Source organism: Salvelinus sp. IW2-2015, linkage group LG2 (assembly GCF_002910315.2).
Source record: "Salvelinus sp. IW2-2015 linkage group LG2, ASM291031v2, whole genome shotgun sequence".
Lineage (NCBI taxonomy): Eukaryota > Metazoa > Chordata > Actinopteri > Salmoniformes > Salmonidae > Salvelinus > Salvelinus sp. IW2-2015.
In genome coordinates, this window is record NC_036839.1 from 5,339,871 (window position 1) to 5,359,248 (window position 19,378).

The following is a 19,378-nucleotide window of genomic DNA, read 5'->3' on the forward strand; positions in this document are numbered from 1 at the left end:
CTGGTTTCAAGAGCAGGGCGCAGCAGGTGTTTATTTAGTAAAGGACCACAGGAGGAGGCAGGTAGCAGGGTCCAGGGACAGGCAGGAGGTCATACACAGGAAGAGGCAGGTAGCTGGGTCCAGGGGCAGGCAGAAGGTCAAACACAGGGGGTCCAAAAAGGTAACAGTACAGGCAGGGAAAAAGGCTAATAACGTAGTCCGGGAGATCAGGCAAGAGGTTGATGACAGGAAATCTGATTGGCAAAAGTACAGAAAGGGAATAGGCAAAAAAACATTGTTAGTGAAGATGGCCAAAAACTACAATACACGGGAGAACTAATATGGGAAAAAACAGAGCTCCGAATAAAAATATGTTTTAAAACAAACAATACCTCACAATGATGGGGTGCAAAGAACTGAACTAAATAGTGTGTGATAATGACATACAGGTGTGTGAACAGGTGATCAGAACTCAGGTGATTGGGATCTGGAGAGTGAGCTGCGTTCAGGGCATCTATGTGTTTGAAAGTGTGAGCTGGAAAGTGAACTGCTTTCAGGGGATCTATGTGTTTGAGTGTGAGAGCTGGAAAGAGGGCTGGAAAGTGAGCTGCGTTCAGGGGATCTGTGTTTGAGAGTGTGAGTTGGAAGCAGAAGTTACAGGGATCAGATTTATTTGGAATGATAATTGATGTTAATTCATGTTTATTTTGGTAATCAACCGCAGTTACCATTAAACTCGCTTCTAGCGAGTATTCTTATCTATGCTACTCTGTATTTCCACGATTGGCTGCATAATGGGTATAATGTGCTCTTCCCGACGACAGATGGTCTTGGCCATCTAATCACAGTCTGTCCCAAAGAATGTCACAAGATAGGCCACAGGTTTAAACTGTCAATGAAAGTGGCAGCATTTTATTGAAGGCGAGTCACAAGGTGTAGTGTGTATATAATGGGATTGATTGTCCAAAAAGGTAATGGAGGGGTACGTATAGTAAATGAAAGATGTTTATTCTCAGAGATATATATTTCATGTCCTATTCTCTGAGAGATATACAGTTTGTCCTATTCTAACTTAAGTTGGCTTGTTTTCTTCCATAGTATGGCAACTTTGATTGATTTTAGAGTAATACTGTGAATTTGGGTGTATGTATTCAACTAGACTATCGATACAAAGTCGAAAACTTGATTTTCAATACTCTTTAATGACATGTTACAGAGTAGTTTTAAAAATGTGTCTCTGTGTTTTATTTACGCGTGACTTCAGATTGGCATCAACCCTGTGCTCACTGACCTGGATGTCTGGGTGGCTACTACGGTCATGCTAGTGGTGGAATCACTGACATCTGTTAAATGGATTTGAAATGATTTTGCTAAATATGCATGTGAACCAATTACCATGTGAACCAATAGTGATGTGAACAAGTCTGGTGTGCTGGTAGATCTTCCACAGAGCAAAAGAAAGTGTCTCTCCAAAATTAGCTGGCATCAAATTCTGACTTGGTGTCAGACGTGGCATGCAGTCAAAAATTGTCAAGTAAAACCTTGAAAGCATTCGAACTAGTCACATGTGTATTTAACAAAACCCATGCATATACGGTGCCTAAAGAAAGTGTTCATACCCCTTGACTTATTACACATTTTGTTGTCTTACATCCTGAATTCAAAATGTATTAAATATATGTTTTTCTCTCACCCATCGACACACAGTAATGCCCCATAATGACAGTGAAAACATGTTTTTAGACATTTGAAGACAGCTTTGCACACTCTTGGCATTCTCTCAACCAGCTTCACTTGGATAGTTTTTTCAACAGCCTTGAAGGTGTTCCCACATATGCTGAGCACTTGTTGGCTGCTTTTCCTTCACTCTGCGGTCCAACTCATCCCAAACCATCTCAATTTGGTTGAGGTAGGGTGATTGTGGAGGCCAGGTGATCTGATGCAGCACTCCATCACTCTCCTTCTTGGTCAATTAGCCCTTGCACAGCCTGGAAGTGTGTTGGGTCATTGTCCTGTTGAAAAACAAATGATAGTCCCACTAAGCGCAAACCAGATGGGATGGTATATTGCTGCAGAATGGTGTGGTAGCCATGCTAGTTAAGTGTGCCTTGAATTCTAAATACATCACAGACAGTGTCACAAGCAAAGCACCCACACACCATCACACCTCCTCCTCCATGCTTCACGGTGGGAACCACACATGCGGAGATCATCCGTTCACCCACACCGCGTCTCACAAAGACACGTTGGTTGGAACCAAAAATCTCAAATTTGGACTCATCAGACAAAAGGACAGATTTCCACCGGTCTAATGTCCATTACTCGTGTTTACTTGGCCCAAGCAAGTCTCTTCTTATTATTGTTGTCCTTTTAGTAGTGGTTTCTTTGCAGCAATTTGACCATGAAAGCCTTATTTCACACAGTCTCCTCTGAACAGTTGATGTTGAGATGTGTCTGTTAATTGAAATCTGTGAAGCATTTTTTTGGGCTGCAATTTCTGCGGCAGGTAACTAATGAACTTATTCTCTGCAGCAGAGAGAACTCTGGGTTTTCCTTTCCTGTAGCCGTCCTCATGAGAGCCAGTTTCATCATAGCGCTTGATGGTTTTTGCGACTGCACTTGAAGAAACTTTCAAAGTTCTTGACATTTTCCAGATTGCCTGACCTTCATGTCTTTTAGTAATGAGGGACTGTCGTTTCCCTTTGCTTATTCGATCTGTTCTTGCCCGTAATATGGACTTTGTCTTGTACCAAATAGGGCTATCTTCTGTGACCCGATTCAGGAAACTAGGCATATGTCGCAAGTCACGACTTCACAGGAGAGCCGTTTTAATGTTTTTTTTTGTTTTTTTATCATAATGCGTTTTTTGGCAGAAATGCCCTCATGCTTTCATGTGCCTTAATAACAAACTTGTATGCCATCTGTAAATACGAATCAAATTGTTAAATTACGAGCCTTGTTGCTTAAGCCACAGAAAAAAATCATCAACCTTCCCACTAGCCATGATTGGCTGAGATAATGAGTGGGCTGTACATGCTGAGAGAGGAGTTCGGATTGGTCTGCCATATTGAAGACGCCTGTCTATTTGAGCTCTTCAGTCTGTGTTGGTAATCCTGTCGAACGGGGCTTTTTTTAATGTATTGTGTAGTGGAGCTGCATAAATGTTGCTCTCTATTTTCTGGAGGATCAAGTTTTGAAATCAGTGGAATTAGAGTATGATAGCTAAAGAGATGGAGAAAACACCTGTCTCCGGATTACATCTTCAAATTAAGGGCAACCGTGGTATGGCATCCCTGACAGGGAGATGCGTCCATGATGCATGTTGATGTATGCAGGTAAGATAGTCTAGCATTAGCTAGCTACATTTTCATATATTACACATTTCTAATTTTGACAGAAAGTGGTTTAATTTCAAGTTAAAGTGTACTGTTAGCTAGCTAACATTAGCTGGCTGGCTCCCTAGCTGATGTTGTTATTTGTTTCCCACAGCCGTTTGCTTTTCTAGTTAGAGTCTAATGTTAGCTAGCTAACATTGGACCTGGTGAGTTAGCTCCCAGCACTGTGGCATTGTTGCCACTTTGTTCATTGTTGTTTACCTAGCTAGGTTCATTGTTTACCTAGCTAGCTGGCATTAGCTGGCTGGCTCCCTAGCGGAAGTTATTATTTGTTTCCTAGAGCTGTTTGCTTTTCTAGTTAGAGCCTAATGTTAGGCATTGTTGCCACTTTGTTCATTGTAGTTTAACTAGCTAACGTTAGCTGGCTGGCTCGTTAGCTAACGTTAGCTGGCTGGCTCGTTAACTAACGTTATGTGACGTGTGTGATTTTAAATGTTGTTTACCTAGCTAGGTTCATTGTTTACCCTAGCTAGCTATATGTCTTAAGCTAAAGTGTACTGTTAGCTAGCTAGCTAAAGTTAGCTGGCAAGCTCCCTAGCGGACGTTATTATTTGTTTCCCAGAGCTGTTTGCTTTTCTAGTTTGCAGTGTTTGCACTTTGTTCATTGTTGTTTAACTAGCTAACCTTAGCTGGCTGGCTCGTTAGCTAATGTTACGTGACATCTGTACAACATCCGTTGAATATGGCCGGTGTCATTAAACGTCTGCAAAAAAGCATAATTAAATTGTTGCCAGCAGAGCTGGTTAGGCTGTTTTCATGTTATCCAAACGTAAACAAATCATCGGCCAGAGCGTCAAGTGTGCGCTCTGACAGCGAAACGAGATGGGAGGGGCTAAAGCTTAAGAAGGTGTGAATGATGCTGAATGGGTGTAGACAAAGAAGAGCTCTTCACTAGATACCAAAACATTCAAAGGTGATTTTCTCAAAAGTGAGTTTACAAGTTGATCAACTTTCAAAGCATAATTACGTTCCCATTGTTCCTCAAATGCAGTGTATGATAAACCATTTTGTAGCTCTTAGGCTCTGCATTTATATAATGTAAAAAACACAATTTCACATTTTGCTACATAAGACGGAATCTAGGTGGTGAGTCACAAATAAAGAAACCCCTTGAATGAGTAGGTGTGTCCAAACTTTTGACTGGTACTATATATATATTTTATTCTGTACAGGCTTCCTTTTCACTCTGTCAATTAGGTTAGCATTGTGGAGTAACTACAATGTTGTTGATCCATCTTCAGTTTTCTCCTATCACTGCCATTAAACTCTGTAACTGTTTTAAAGTCACCTTTGGCCTCATGGTGAAATCCCTAAACTGTTTCCTTACTCTCCGGCAACTGAGTTAAGAAGGACGTCTGTATCTTTTTAGTGACTGGGTGCAATGACACAAAATCCAAAGTGTAATAACTTCACCATGCTCAAAGGGATGTTCAATGTCAGCTTTTTTATTTTTACCCACCTACCAATAGATGCCTTTCTATGTGAGGCATAGGAAAACCTCTCTGGTCTTTGTGGTTGAATCTGTGTTTGAAATTCACTGCTCGACTGATTGACCTTACAGATATTTGTATGTGTGAGGTTCAGAGATGAGGTAGTCATTCAAAAATCATGTTAAACACTATTATTGCAACTTATTATGTGACTTGTTAAGCAAATTTGTACTCCCGAACGTATTTATGCTTGCCGTAACAAAGGGGTTGAATACTTATTGACTCAAGACATTTCAGCTTAATTTGTAATTCCACTTTGACATTAAGGGGTATTGTGTGTAGGCCCGTGACAAAAAAAATCTAAATTTAATTAATTTAACATTCAGACTGTAACACAACAAAATGTGGAAAAAGTCAAGGGGTGTGAATACTTTCTGAAGGCACTGTATACGTATGTAATGTATGTAATGCATGTTATGCTCGGCTCAACATTACTTCATAGACTATGAATAGACTATGAATTTAGGTCATGGTGTCCTGCATAGCACGTACTCGTGACTAACCTAACATTTGAGAAACTTGTTTTAGGTAGAAGACCTATAAATCACATTTTTATAGGTGTTGTCAAATACATTATATTTCAGTGTCTCGAATGGAAACATATTACTTACATACTGTTATTTCTGAAGTCGCTGATGGTGAGCCTTTTATTTTTGCTTTACAGTCTTTACAAGCTTGTAAAGCACATGTTTTAATGACCTAATTCAAACAACAACAAAAAAAATTACATAAAAAAAAAAACACAAACTAGAGTTAATGTGTTCCGTACAAGATTGTAAAGCACATGTTTAATGTCTTAATTCAAACACACTGTTCCGTACTTGATTATTAAATGGATTGTTCTTGCTCCCAACAGCCTGTGAACAATGCTGATTTTATCATTCCAGTGGAAATTGATGGAACAGTTCACCAGGTAAGTGCGACTCTTTTCAGTTTCAATTCTTAGCCTTTTTTCACAGGTTCTCTCCTTCATAGCACCACAACGAAAGGAGCCGTAAAGTGGCCATGACCTCAAATAAAATTACAGAATCTAATCTCCATGATATCCATGCTATGTTGGAATGCCTCTCCTTCGTTATGAAAGTGTTTAATTAGTTCAAACCTTTTTTCCACCACTGTTTACTCGGTGACTCTGTTTGTGCTGTAGCGCCGGTGCGCTAGGATAGCTATCTGACAGAGCTTTGGCCTTCTCTGTTGACGGATCCTAGCAGCGGGTGGCTATTTCTGTGGGCTGACGAAACAAGGAAGTATGACTGGCTTCTTAGAAATCACTGGGCCCATCAATCTCGGTCCCTAGCGCAGATTCTGGCCAGTCCATAGAAGATCACATCGGAGATTGCAGGAACTGCTGTAGTTTTGCCTAGTTTAAAGGCTAACTCCAGACAGAAGACAGAAGATCACTCCTGTTTTATACCCCAGGCCTGGGTCTGTTTCAAGTAATCCAGGATAGGCTTGTTTAAGTGGGCACAGCCTATTCGGGATGACTTGGTTCAGGAACAAGGCCGATAGCGTCATGTTCTTTTGAGAAATGGATGTGAGCAGAAATTAAGTGAAAGTTCTTTATTGACAGGCATATCTTTCCATATACAGATAATAGGCTGCACCTAGAGTTGCAAAGGTAGGGTATATTACTGTAAACTTTTGAAGGATTTTGGGGAATTTTACAAGATTACTTCTGGTGGCCTTTTGGGTACTTCAGATTATCACAGGTGTCTGTAATTATCTATGGCCCTCTGTGTGGCTTTATCACATGTACAATATATAAAATAATCAAATAAGATGATCAAAAAAAGAATTACAAAGCTGTAAAGCATTATGCTTATTATAAACCAGGGATGGCCAACTTTGATGGGGGTGGGGGCCACAACAAATCTGAACTCTAATTCGACCTTAATTACTATTAGTTTAGATAGCTGGCCACTAGACTAATTTACCAATCTAAAAATGTTAGCTGAAATGGGCTAATTGAGTGAATGTCAGTGATTTTATGCACAACCAAATTTCGAAAGTGCACCTTGTGTATTCTACTATTCTACCTCGCAGCAGTAAGTTGAGACCCTGATTGAATGTAAATTGATCTGAGGGACGGAAATTCATCCGAGGGTCGGGCCGCTAAATTGCCCATCCCTGATATAAAAAATGTACTTAGTGATACCATTTGTGTTTAATATGAGGGTTTCAGCATGAAATACCCTTTATATATTTTTTTGTACACATTTTTTCTTTTACTATGTCAATATGTCATTGTTGTAAATGTGTTGGTGCCAAACTGGTGGCAGTTGTAAAAAAATCAAAAGTTTGAAAAGTTGCTGAGTTAATTGAAAATAATGCCATTGTTGATAAGATGCTTTTTTTCATTAATTAGGTAATTTTTTCTTGAACCATATGCTTTATCCACTAGAAACTCATGGACAATATGGACAGATATAAAAAAATAGCATACAGAACAAAAATATAAACGCAACATGTCAAGTGTCGGTCCCATGTTTCATGAGCTGAAATATAAGATCACAGAAAGGTTCCATATGCACTAAAAGTGTATTTTTCTAAAATGTTTTGCACAAATTTGTTTACATCCCTGTTAGGGATCAAATCCCCTTTTGCCAAGATAATCCATCCACCTGACAGGTGTGGCATATCAAGAAGCTGATTAACAGCATGGTCATTACACAGGTGCACCTTGTGTTGGGGACAATAAAAGGCCACTAAAATGTGCAGTTTTGTCACAAAACACAATGCCACAGATGTCTCAAGTTTTGAAGGAGTGTGCAATTGGGATGCAGAATGCAGGAATGTCCACCACAGCTGTTGCCAGAGAATTGATTGTTCATTTCTTTGCCGTAAGCCGCCTCCAATGTCGTTTTAGAGAATTTGGCAGTATGTCCAACCGGCCTCACAACCGTAGACCATGTGTAGCCACGACAGCCCAGGACCTCCACATCCGGCTTCTTCACATGCAGGATCGTCTGTGCCCAGCCACCCAGACAGCTGATGAAACTGAGGAGTATTTCTCTCTGTAATAAAGGCCTTTTGTGGGGAAAAACTCAATCTGATTGGCTGGGCCTGAATCCCCAGTGGGTGGGCCTTTGCCCTCCCAGGTCCACCCATGGCTGCGCCTCTGCCCAGTAGTGTCGAATCCATAGATTAGGGCCTAATGAATTTATTTTAATTGACTGTTTTCCTTATATGAACTGTAACTGGGTAAAATCATTGAAATCGTTGCGTTTACATTTTTGTTCAGTGTGCATATATATGAATAATATGATTCTGGTAACTTTGATAAATTACCAGTAGCTTTGCAACCCTAGCTGCAACTGATTTACTATTCCACATGGACATTTAGGGTAATATGTGGCATTTATGATTGTTCATTTCTAAAGAAGTCTGATATGCTGTCAAAGGAAACCTCTCTTTCAGTCTCTCCCCTCTCTCCCCTCTCATGTCCCATCCCATTAACCTCAATATCATCTGGCATCCCATAGCAGTAAAGCTGGACACGCAAAGCAAGGTGTAGCCAAAAGTCACAGACGAGGGGGAGGCGCATTTCTCGCTCAAAAATGATTTAAGATCTTCTATTTTTTAAAAGTTGTTTAAAGCATTAACACCTTTGGCAAAAACAAATGTACGTAAACTTTTTGTAAATAATCCTGAGTATTTCCATGTCTTGTTTTTATTACCTCAGGTGTACGTGTTGAAGCGACCCAATGTGGATGAGTATCTCAAAAGAATGGGGGAGTTGTTTGAGTGTGTTCTGTTCACTGCCAGTTTATCCAAGGTGAGTTCATTAAACGAAATGCTGATTGACATATCTAAAGGTTTTATTAATAAATTAAAGGTTGACAGGATCTAACAAGTACTAGCCTTAAAGGGAAGTTCATGATTTTACAACATTGATGTCAGATGGTCCTCACCCTGAAAGTAGTCAATGGGCCAGGAGAAACTGTAATCCATGGTTTGGTTTTCTTTAAACAGCCACTACAAGCTTCAGCTAACTTTAGTCACTGCTAGCTAAAAATCAATGGAAGTGATGGGGCCATCTAAAATACTAAACTTCCCCTTTGAGACTGTGACACGTGTTTGACATGTTATGTTTCGAATTCTTAGAAATTTTGCCCTGCCATTCTAATCTGTTATTCATCCATACACACATATTTCATAATAAATGTGTAGACACACACATCTTTCTGTGACATAACATCAGGGACAAAGTTGTGTGTGTTTTCCTTTTGTGCCAGTATGCCGATCCAGTCTCCGACCTGCTGGATAAATGGGGTGCCTTCCAACACCGTCTCTTCCGGGAGTCCTGCGTGTTCCACCAAGGAAACTATGTTAAAGACCTGAGTCGGCTGGGCAGGGACCTCAACCAAGTCATCATTGTAGACAACTCCCCAGCCTCCTACATCTTCCACCCTGATAATGCTGTATGGCATTCCTACTTCTATCTACCTGTATACTATAATACTAAGCGCTCAATTCAATCAATTGCAGATAAAGGAAAAAACTGCATAACAGTAGTATCTAAGGTATCTGAGGTGCTAAAAAGATATAATTTCCTCTTTAAGTGTGTTCCATGGCATTGCCACTGAAAGGGATCCTTCAAAGGGGTGTTTAGTTACTACTTTCATATTCCCTAGGTTGTTGTTGTTTCCTCCAAGCATTGTTATTTAACAAAGTCCAGAATAATCTAGCTTGATGGAATGTCTTTGAGAATGTAGCACTGTTAGAGGATATGGATTTGATCCGATTCTCAAAGGCATGAGAAAAGCACGGGTTACCTAATTGTTATTATTCAAACTTTATTTATTCATCAAAGTCCCATTGACACCGATGTCTCTTTTACAAGGGAGCCCTGATTTCACACAATTCATCATAAAAATACAAAGTACATAATAGGGAATTAGTGACACAATTATTACAATCAAAGGCGGGTGTAAGGACCGACGCTGGAGTTGAGAAGCAGATACGGGGAGTCAAACATTTAATGAGGAACAGACAAGGAACAAGACAGGAACAGCGTCAGCACACGGGTAACAAAACGACATACGAACGTTAATGCGGAAGCTGGGAACAGAGCTGGGGGACAGACAGATATAGGGAAGGAAATAACACCGGTGATTGAGTCTAGGTGAGTCCAAATGATCGCTGATGCGCGTGACGAGTGAAGCAGGTGTGCGTAATGATGGCGGTGTGCGTAATGATGGCGGCAGGAGTGCGTAATGCTGGGGAGCCCGGCGCCCTCGAGCCCCAGTGGGGAGTGCAGGCGTGACAGCAGAAGCATGATAAATACAATTACAGTATCATTTTATTTATACTGTAAAACAGTATAAAAACATATACATTCCTCTGTGAATAGGTCATTTTCCCAAAAGACACTAGTGTGTCCAATTGTAGAGTATTCTGAAATTTGTTCCATGTATGTGGTGCGTAAAAACGAAATGCTGTTTTACTTAAATCGGTAGCAACTAAAATAATTTAAAGAATGATCTATTCCTGGGAGCGAGTAAGGTATTTCATACTTCTGTATGTCAGGAGCGATGTGAGGTAGTATGGTAGTTTCTGCACGAGAGTAAATGTAAATGAACAGAAGGCAATGTTGCGTTATCTGATAATGAACACAATTATGTTTGCAAAAACATTCACCCGTAATAAAGCAGAATACGCAATGATAAACGGCATCCAGTGGTTTTAAAGAAGACGGCGTCTGCGCTCATATAGATATCGTCATAACCAGGCGCGGACAGGAAAGTCGACGATCAAGTTTCCTACTATCAAGTGAAAGGTACATTATATTTCTGTAGAAGAAGCCCAGTTAAATTCTCAGTTCCTTCGTTAGCTCGTGTGTTTTTGTTTTATGCCGGTTTTTGAATATTTCAATAAACTATCGCAAATTGGATGGAAACCTAGCTACTGATTTCAAATACTTTTGCCAAACAGGAAAGCTTTGATATGTGGTGATAGTTGTTTCGGTCGCTAGGGTTGTTTAGGTCGCTTGCTTTTCAATGCACCGCTAACTAAAACAATCTGTTTCCACTAACATTCTCCAAACATGCTAGCCAAGATATGTTGGACATTACTGCGTAACTTGATAACAAATGGTAAAACAGTTTGGAGGAAACGATAACCCCCTGGAGAAGTTGAAAATAACCTAAAACTTAAAGATGTCTTTAGTGATGGTTGACCTTTTTGAAGTTTTAGCTTATTTTCAACTTTTCTTTTCCAACTATCACTGAACACTTCTTTAAGTTAGACAGATTTTTTTCAGTATATATTTGCAGAACAGCATGTGTGATACAGATGTTGGATCTTAATATCAAAATAATCCTGCAGCAATCGGAAATGTGGATTATAATTAATTGACATTTTTGTAAAGGCTGATACCTTTTTCGAATGTGAAAATCAAGTCTGAAATGTTAAAGTGGAAATTAAGAACTTCAGAAGCATTTTTAAATCTCAAATAATATACAAGTTGAAAATGTCTTGCATCGCAGGAAAGTTGCCCTGCAACAGGGTTATCAAATTAAGATCCTATATCTGTATAACTGATGTTCTCTCTGCAAAATGTCTGCAGCTTCCATAGTTAGGTACTCTTAACAAAAATATAAACGCAACATGCAACAATTTCAAAGATTTTACTGAGTTTCAGTTCATTTCAGGAAGTCACTCAATTTAAATAAATTCATTACGCCCTAATCTATGGATTTCACATGACTGGGAATACATAAACTCAGCAAAAAAGTCCCTTTTAGGACCTTGTCTTTCAAAGATAATTCGTTAAAAAAAAATCTATTTGTTTCCCATGCTTGTTCAATGAACCAATAAACAATTAATGAACATTCACCTGTGGAACAGTCGTTAAGACACTAACAGCTTACAGACTGTAGGTAATTAAGGTCACAGTTATGAAAACGCAGGACACTAAAGAGGCCTTTCTACTGACTCTGAAAAACACCAAAAGAAAGATGCCCAGGGTCCCTGTTCATCTGTGTGAACGTGCCTTAGGCATGCTGCAAGGAGGCATGAGGACTGCAGATGTGGCCAAGGCAATAAATTGCAATGTCCGTACTGTGAGACGCCTAAGACAGCGCTACAGGGAGGCAGGACGGACAGCTGATCCTCGCAGTGACAGACCACGTGTAACAACACCTGCACAGGATCGGTACATCTGAACATCACACCTGCGGGACAGGTACAGGATGGCAACAACAACTGCCCGAGTTACACCAGGAACGCACAATCCCTCCATCAGTGCTCAAACTGTCCGCAGTAGGCTGAGAGAGGATGGACTGAGGGCTTTTAGGCCTGTTGTAAGGCAGGTCCTCACCAGACATCACCAGCAACAATGTTGCCTATGGGCACAAACCCACCGTCACTGGACCAGACAGGACTGGCAAAAAGTGCTCTTCACTGATGAGTCGCGGTTTTGTCTCACCAGATGTGATGGTCGGATTCGCATTTATCGGTCAAAGGAATGAGCGTGACACCGAGGCCTGTACTCTGGAGTGGGATCGATTTGGAGGTGGAGGGTCCGTCATGGTCTGGGGCGGTGTGTCACAGCATCATCGGACTGAGCTTGTTGTCATTGCAGGCAATCTCAACGCTGTGCGTTACAGGGGAGACATCCTCCTCCCTCATGTGGTACCCTTCCGGCAGGCTCATCCTGACATGACCCTCCAGCATGACAATACAACCAGCCACACTGCTCGTTCTGTGCGTGATTTCCTGTAAGACAGGAATGTCAGTGTTCTGCCAAGGCCATCGAAGAGCCCGGATCTCGTTCCCATTGAGCAGTTGGATCGGATGGTGAGGGCTAGGGCGATTTCCCCCCAGACATGTCCAGGAACTTGCAGGTGCCTTGGTGGAAGAGTGGGGTAACATCTCACAGCAAAAACTAGCAAATCTGATGAGGAGGAGATGCACTGCAGTACTTAATGCAGCTTGTGGCCACACCAGATACTGACTGTTACTTTTGATTTTGACCTCCCCTTTGTTCAGGGACACATTATTCAATTTCTGTTAGTCACATGTCTGCAGAAATTGATCAGTTTATTTCTCAGTTGTTGAATCTTGTTATGTTCATACAAATATTTACACATGTTAAGTTTGCTGAAAATTAACACAGTTGACAGTGAGAGGTCGTTTCTTTTTTTGCTGAGTTTATATGCATCTGTTGGTCACAGATACCTTAAAAAAAGTAGGGGCGTGGATCAGAAAACTAGTCAGTATCTGGTGTGACCACCATTTGCCTATACAGTGTGGGACATCTCCTTCGCATTGAGTTAATCAGGCTGTTGATTGTGGCCTGTGGAATGTTGTCCCACTCCTCTTCAAAGGCTGTGAGAAGTTGCTGGATGTTGGCGGGAACTGGAACATGCTGTCGTACACATAGATCCAGGGCATCCCAAACATGCTCAATTGGTGACATGTCTGAGTATGCAGACCATGGAAGAACTGGGACATTTTCAGCTTCCAGGAATTGTGTACAGATCCTTGCGACATGGGGCCGTGCATTATCATGCTTAAACATGAGGTGATGGCAGCGGATCAATGGCACGACAATGGGCCTCAGGATCTCATCACAGTATCTCTGGGCACTCAAATTGCCATCGATTTAAATACAGTTGTTTTCATTGTCCGTAGCTTATGCCGGCACACACTATAACCCCACCGCCACCACGGGGCACTCTGTTCACAACATTGACATCAGCAAACCGCTCGCCCACACGACGCCATACACGCTGTCTGCCATCTCCCCGGTACAGTTGAAACCGGATTTCTTCTGTGAAAAGCACACTTCCCCAGCGTGCCAGTGGCCATTGAAGGAGGGCAGTTTCCCACTGAAGTCGGTTACGACGCTGAACTGTAGTCAGGTCAAGACCCTGATGAGTACGGCGAGCACGCAGATGAGCTTGCCTGAGACGGTTTCTGACAGTTTGTGCAGAAATGTCATCAGCTATCCGGGTTGACTGGTCTCAGACGATCCCGCAGGTGAAGAAGCCGGATATGGAGGTGATGGGCTGGCGTGGTTACACGTGGTCGATTGGATGTACTGCCACATTCTCTAAAACGATGTTGTAGGCGGCTTATCGTAGAGAAATGAACAGTCAATTCTCTGGCAACAGCTCTGGTGGACATTCCTGCAGTCAGACTGCCAAATTCACTCTCCCTCAAAACGTGAGACATCTTTGACGTTGTGTTGTGTGCACATTTTAGAGTGGCCTTGTCACACCCTGATCTGTTTCACTTGTCCTTGTGCTTGTCTCCACCCCACTCCAGGTGTCGCCCATCTTCCCCATTTATCCCCTGGATATTTTACTATATGCCTGTGTTTTCTGTCAGTCTGTGCCAGTTCGTCTTTTTTGTTCAAGTCAACTAGCGTTTTGTCTCAGCTCCTGCTTTTCCCCAGTCTCTTTTTTTCTCGTCCTCCTGGTTTTAACACTCTTCCTGACCTGACCCTGGGCCTGCCTGCCATCCTGTACCTTGACCCCACTACTCTGGATTATCGACCCCTGCCTGCCTTGACCTGTCGTTTGCCTGCCCCTGTTGTTGCAATAAACAATGTTACTTCAACTCAGTCTGCACTTGGGTCTTACCTGAAACCTGATAGGCCCTTTATTGTCCCCAGCACAAGGTGCACCTATGTAATGATCATGCTGTTTAATCAGCTTCTTGGTATGCCACACCTGTCAGGTGAATGGATTATCTTGGCAAAGGAGAAATGCTCACTAACAGGGATGTAAACACATTTTTCACAACATTTTAGAGAAATAAGCTTTTTGTGCGTATGGAACATTTCTGGGCTCTTTTATTTCAGCTCATGAAATATGGGACCAACACTTTACATGTTGCATTTATATTTTTGTTCACTGTAATTTTAGTGGTTATGGGTAAAGAATATGCTCCAATGGAGAAATGTGAAATGAGTGTAAATGTACCAAATGAACAGCATGCAGCCTCTCGAACCGATACTTCCTGGTCGAGATTTACGGCTTTCAGAATGCATTGTCTGTCTAAAAATGTGTTTCATATGTTCACCTATGGCCTATTCAAAAGAATATGAATTTTCACATTCTTATGAATAGATTAACTTTTTTATTTATGATTTCTTTTTAATTTTGCATATACACTACCTGTCAAAAGTTGTCGAACACCTACTCATTCAAGGGTTTTAATTTATTTTTACTATTTTCTCCATTGTTTAATAATAGTGAAGACATCAAAACTATGAAATAACACATATGGAATCATGTAGTAACCAAAAAAGTGGAAAACAAATCAAAATATATTTGAGATTCTTGAAATACCCACCCTTTGCCTTGATGACAGCTTTAAACACTCTTGGCATTCTCTCAACCAGCTTCATGAGGTAGTCACCTGGAATGAATTTCAATTAACACGTGTGGCTTAGTTTAATTTGTGGAATTTCTTTCCTTCTTAATGCATTTCAGCCAATCAGTTGTGTTGTGACAAGGTGTGGGGGGGGGGGGGGGGTGTACAGAAGATAGCCCTATTTGGTAAAGACCAAGTCCATATTCTGGCAAGAACAGTAAAATAAGCTAAGAGAAACAACAGGCCATGATTACTTTAAGACATGAAGGTCAGTCAATGCAGAATGTTTCAAGAACTTTGAAGAGTTTCTTCAAGTCGGGTCACAATACTATCAAGCGCTATGATGAACTGGCTCTCATGAGGACCACCACAGGAATGGAAGACCCAGAGTTACCTCTGCTGCAGAGGATACGTTCATTAGAGTTACCAGCCTCAGAAATAGCAGCCCAAATAAATGCTGCACAGAGTTCAAGTAACAGACACACCTCAACATCAACTGTTCAGAGAGACTGTGAATCAGGCCATCATGGTCGAATCCTGCAAAGAAACCACTTCTAAAGGAAACCAAATAAGAAGAAGAGACTTTCTTGGGCCAAGAAACACGAGCAATGGACATTAGACCGGTGGAAATCTGTCCTTTGGTCTGATGAGTCCAAATTTGAGATCTTTGTGAGACACGGTGTGGGATGATTTCCGCATGTCTATTTCCCACCGTAAAGCATGGAGGAGGAGGTGTTATGGTGTGGGGGTCCTTTGCAGGTGACACTGTCTGTGATTTATTTTGAATTCAAGGCACACTTAACCAGCATGACTACCACAGCATTGTACAACGATACCCCATCCCATCTGGTTTGTGCTTAGTGGGACTATCATTTGTTTTTCAACAGGACAATGACCCAACACACCTCCAGGCTGTGTAAGGGCTATTTGACCAAGAAGGAGAGTGATGGAGTGCTGCATCAGATGACCTGGCCTCCACAATCACCCGACCTCAACCAAATTGAGATGGTTTGGGATGAGTTGGACCGCAGAGTGAAGGAAAAGCAGCCAACAAGTGCTCAGCATATGTGAGAACTCCTTCAAGATTGTTGGAAAAGCATTCCAGGTGAAGCTGGTTGAGAGTGTGCTAAGCTGTCTTCAAGGCAAAGGGTGGCTATTTGAAGAATCTAAAATCTAAAATATATTTTGATTTGTTTAACACTTTTTGGGTTACTACATGATTCCATATGTGCTATTTCATAGTTTTGATGTCTTTACTATTATTCTACAATGTAGAAAATATATATTTTTAATTTAAAAAAGGAAAAACCCTTGAATGAGTAGGTGTTCTAAAAGTTTTGACCGGTAGTGTACATATAACTAACTCACTGGTACACATAGATTTGTGTCATTATTTTGAAAGTTTACTTTGTTTATAACTTTTCACACACTCAGGTCCCCGTAACATCCTGGTTCGACGACATGGCCGACACAGAGCTACTAGATCTCATCCCGTTCTTCGAGAGACTAAGCAAAGTGGAAGATGTCTACGATATTCTCAAGCAGCAGAGGAATGCAAGCTAGTACGTGATAAGACACTGGCGGCAACTTTTCACCACATGGGGGCCATAGAGGAAGCTGGTGTGCAACAGGCTTCAAGTTTCTTCCCACTAGAAGGACCTGCTAGTGTCTCTCAGTCATTGTCATCCTCCTAATTCCATTCACACAAAACGTGATAGAGAGGCCACTCAGTTTGGCACAGAGACGGAACAATGAGGAACTGCTTCATGGCAAACATTGAAAAGAATGGTATCAGTTATTTTTTCACATTCGATGCAGTAATCACCTCTTGGTTAGGACTTTTCGCCCTGAAGACCAGGTTAAGCGAAGCCCTTTTTTTATGGAACGGTGATCATTTAAGCAGGCGATAATGTCCTTTTCGCAAACTAATTGTTGAATACGCTATACAAAACAAAGGGGTTTCATCTTGAGATCAAGATAACTCAACCCCTTCCCACGTTTTAATATATTTTACCCAAAATGCCTAAGTAAGGGCATACTTAACCACAATCATTCAAAGATGATTGTTTCCTAAAATATCCTGCTGTACCACAAGTATAATGTTAAAGAAAATGTCATCCCCTTTTAACTGAACATTATATCATGTGTTTTTTGCAACATGAGATACTATTTTTGGAAATGATTCACTACGACATACACACTCGTGTGTGTGTGTGTGTGTGTGTGTGTGTGTGTGTGTGTGTGTGTGTGTGTGTGTGTGTGTGTGTGTGTGTGTGTGTGTGTGTGTGTGTGTGTGTGTGTGTGTGTGTCAAGGATGTATGATTATGACGAAGGATGGACTATGTAGCAACACACAGAAAGCATGCATTCAGACGAAGAGGTTTGATTAAGAGGTTTGATTATTAATTATTCAGACCCTTTCCTATGAGACTCGAAATTGAGCTCAGGTGCCAGGGCCTTGTTCAGGGAGTTCAGGGAGAACCCGATGGTCACTCTAGTTCCTCTGTGGACATGGGAGAATCTCCCAGAGGGACAACCATCTCTGCAGCACTCCACCAATCAAGCCTTCATCGTAGAGTGGCCAGAAGGAAGCCACTCCTCAGTAAAAGGCACATGACAGCGGGCTTGGAGTATTTCAGGCCTAATATACAGAATGATGGTCAGACCTACAAGTGCCAATATGGATACCTGGTGATATTACTTTTGTACAGCTATCAGTATTTAAGTAGTTGTTTAAAAACTTTTTTAAACCATGTTTATTTTACCTATGTGAAAGATGTCATGTTTTATGTCGTAGATTAACTGATATTGACTTAATAAAATTTGCTAACTTTTAATAATTCTAGTACGGTGTCCAGGTTGGGAAATGGTTTGTAATCCATATGCTGGAGTTGTGTGTGAAATTTGGTTTTAACAAGCAAAATGTATGCTTCTATTCTTTCAAGTACTTGAACTAGACTTTTTTATATGCAATATCATATTGCAAGTCTAATGTGATGCTCATTTAACCTGTCCAGTCAGTTGAGTGGGTTGCCTTTTCATAGCTCCTTGTAATCATGCCTTGTGACAATCTTAATTTTCTTCATGACACTTCCTGACGTGTTTGCTTGTGCGTGTACGTGACTAGGTCTCTGTGCATGCGGATCTGCGTTACCTTAAAAATACAATTCAGCAATAATTTGACAAGATCTACGTCTTTAAATATAAAAAATATTTTAATGACTATAATTATTAGCTTTTTTTTTTACTGCATGCAACAAGAGCGTTAACATCCATGTACTGTAAAGAAACTGAAACTGCTGATTAGTTATAAGAAAGAACTATAAAACGATTTGTACTTTCTCACAATAAAGCATGATTTGTCGAATGAGGTAATATCTCACTACAATGAATGATGCATACACCAATAGTACATACACCAATAGCACCAATAATACACCATTAATTCAATTGCAGGGGGTGTTGGAAACAAATGAAATGAAAAAGAAAATGGAAAATGTACCTGACTTAATATTAGGAAGGTATTCTCATTGTTTTGTACTCTCAGTGCAAGTACCCATTATGGGCTAAATATTGAAATAGGATCCCAGTGCTTTTTCAGACATTTGCATAGAACATTCACTCATATTTATGGAAGATTTGCAAGCAGATTCCACTCAAACACAGATCTCAAGTCAGGATTCAGCAACTAGTCTGCAATCAATTGCATTCTCCAACTGTACTTTAGGGCATATTTATATATTACATTAAATTTTATGGATTGAGCACATGCTCTTATTTAGAGAGACAATTGAGTCAACTCTGTACTTACTGTATGTTGGTTGACAATTGAATGTACCTACAGCCTTTGAAGATGACATTGTTTCTAGGCATTGTTTCAAGTGAGTTGGGAATTGGGAATAATTACACAAATCTTTCAATTACTTATTATTATCTTTGACACAAACTAGTAACTGCCTTTTTAAAGACACGAAAATATCTTCACATTCTAACCCTTACCATTACAATTTCACATTCAAATATGAACACAAACATATTGGTGGATAAGATATATCGATCCATCTCATTCTGATGTTGATACTGCATCAAGATGATACCACGTCTTGTTGAAGATGAAGAGTATGTTATGTACAGTATGTTCTAGTCAAGCAAAAAGGTTAAACAGGTTTCCGCAATAACACAAATATT

The 19,378-nt window shown here is 40.7% G+C and overlaps 1 protein-coding gene across 2 annotated transcripts in view; it reads left to right on the forward strand.

Annotated features, from left to right (window-relative positions):
• LOC111973407 (carboxy-terminal domain RNA polymerase II polypeptide A small phosphatase 1) overlaps nt 1-18,560 on the forward strand; it is a 33,036-nt gene extending 14,476 nt beyond the window's left edge. For both annotated transcript variants that reach the window (XM_024000777.2, XM_024000766.2), the window contains 4 exons: nt 5,721-5,777; nt 8,547-8,639; nt 9,100-9,285; nt 16,625-18,560. In XM_024000777.2, coding sequence (XP_023856545.1) covers nt 5,721-5,777; nt 8,547-8,639; nt 9,100-9,285; nt 16,625-16,753 — 465 coding nt within the window. In that variant the 3' untranslated portion in view covers nt 16,754-18,560. The remainder of the gene's footprint in view (nt 1-5,720; nt 5,778-8,546; nt 8,640-9,099; nt 9,286-16,624) is intronic.
• Nucleotides 18,561-19,378: the final 818 nt, after the last annotated feature.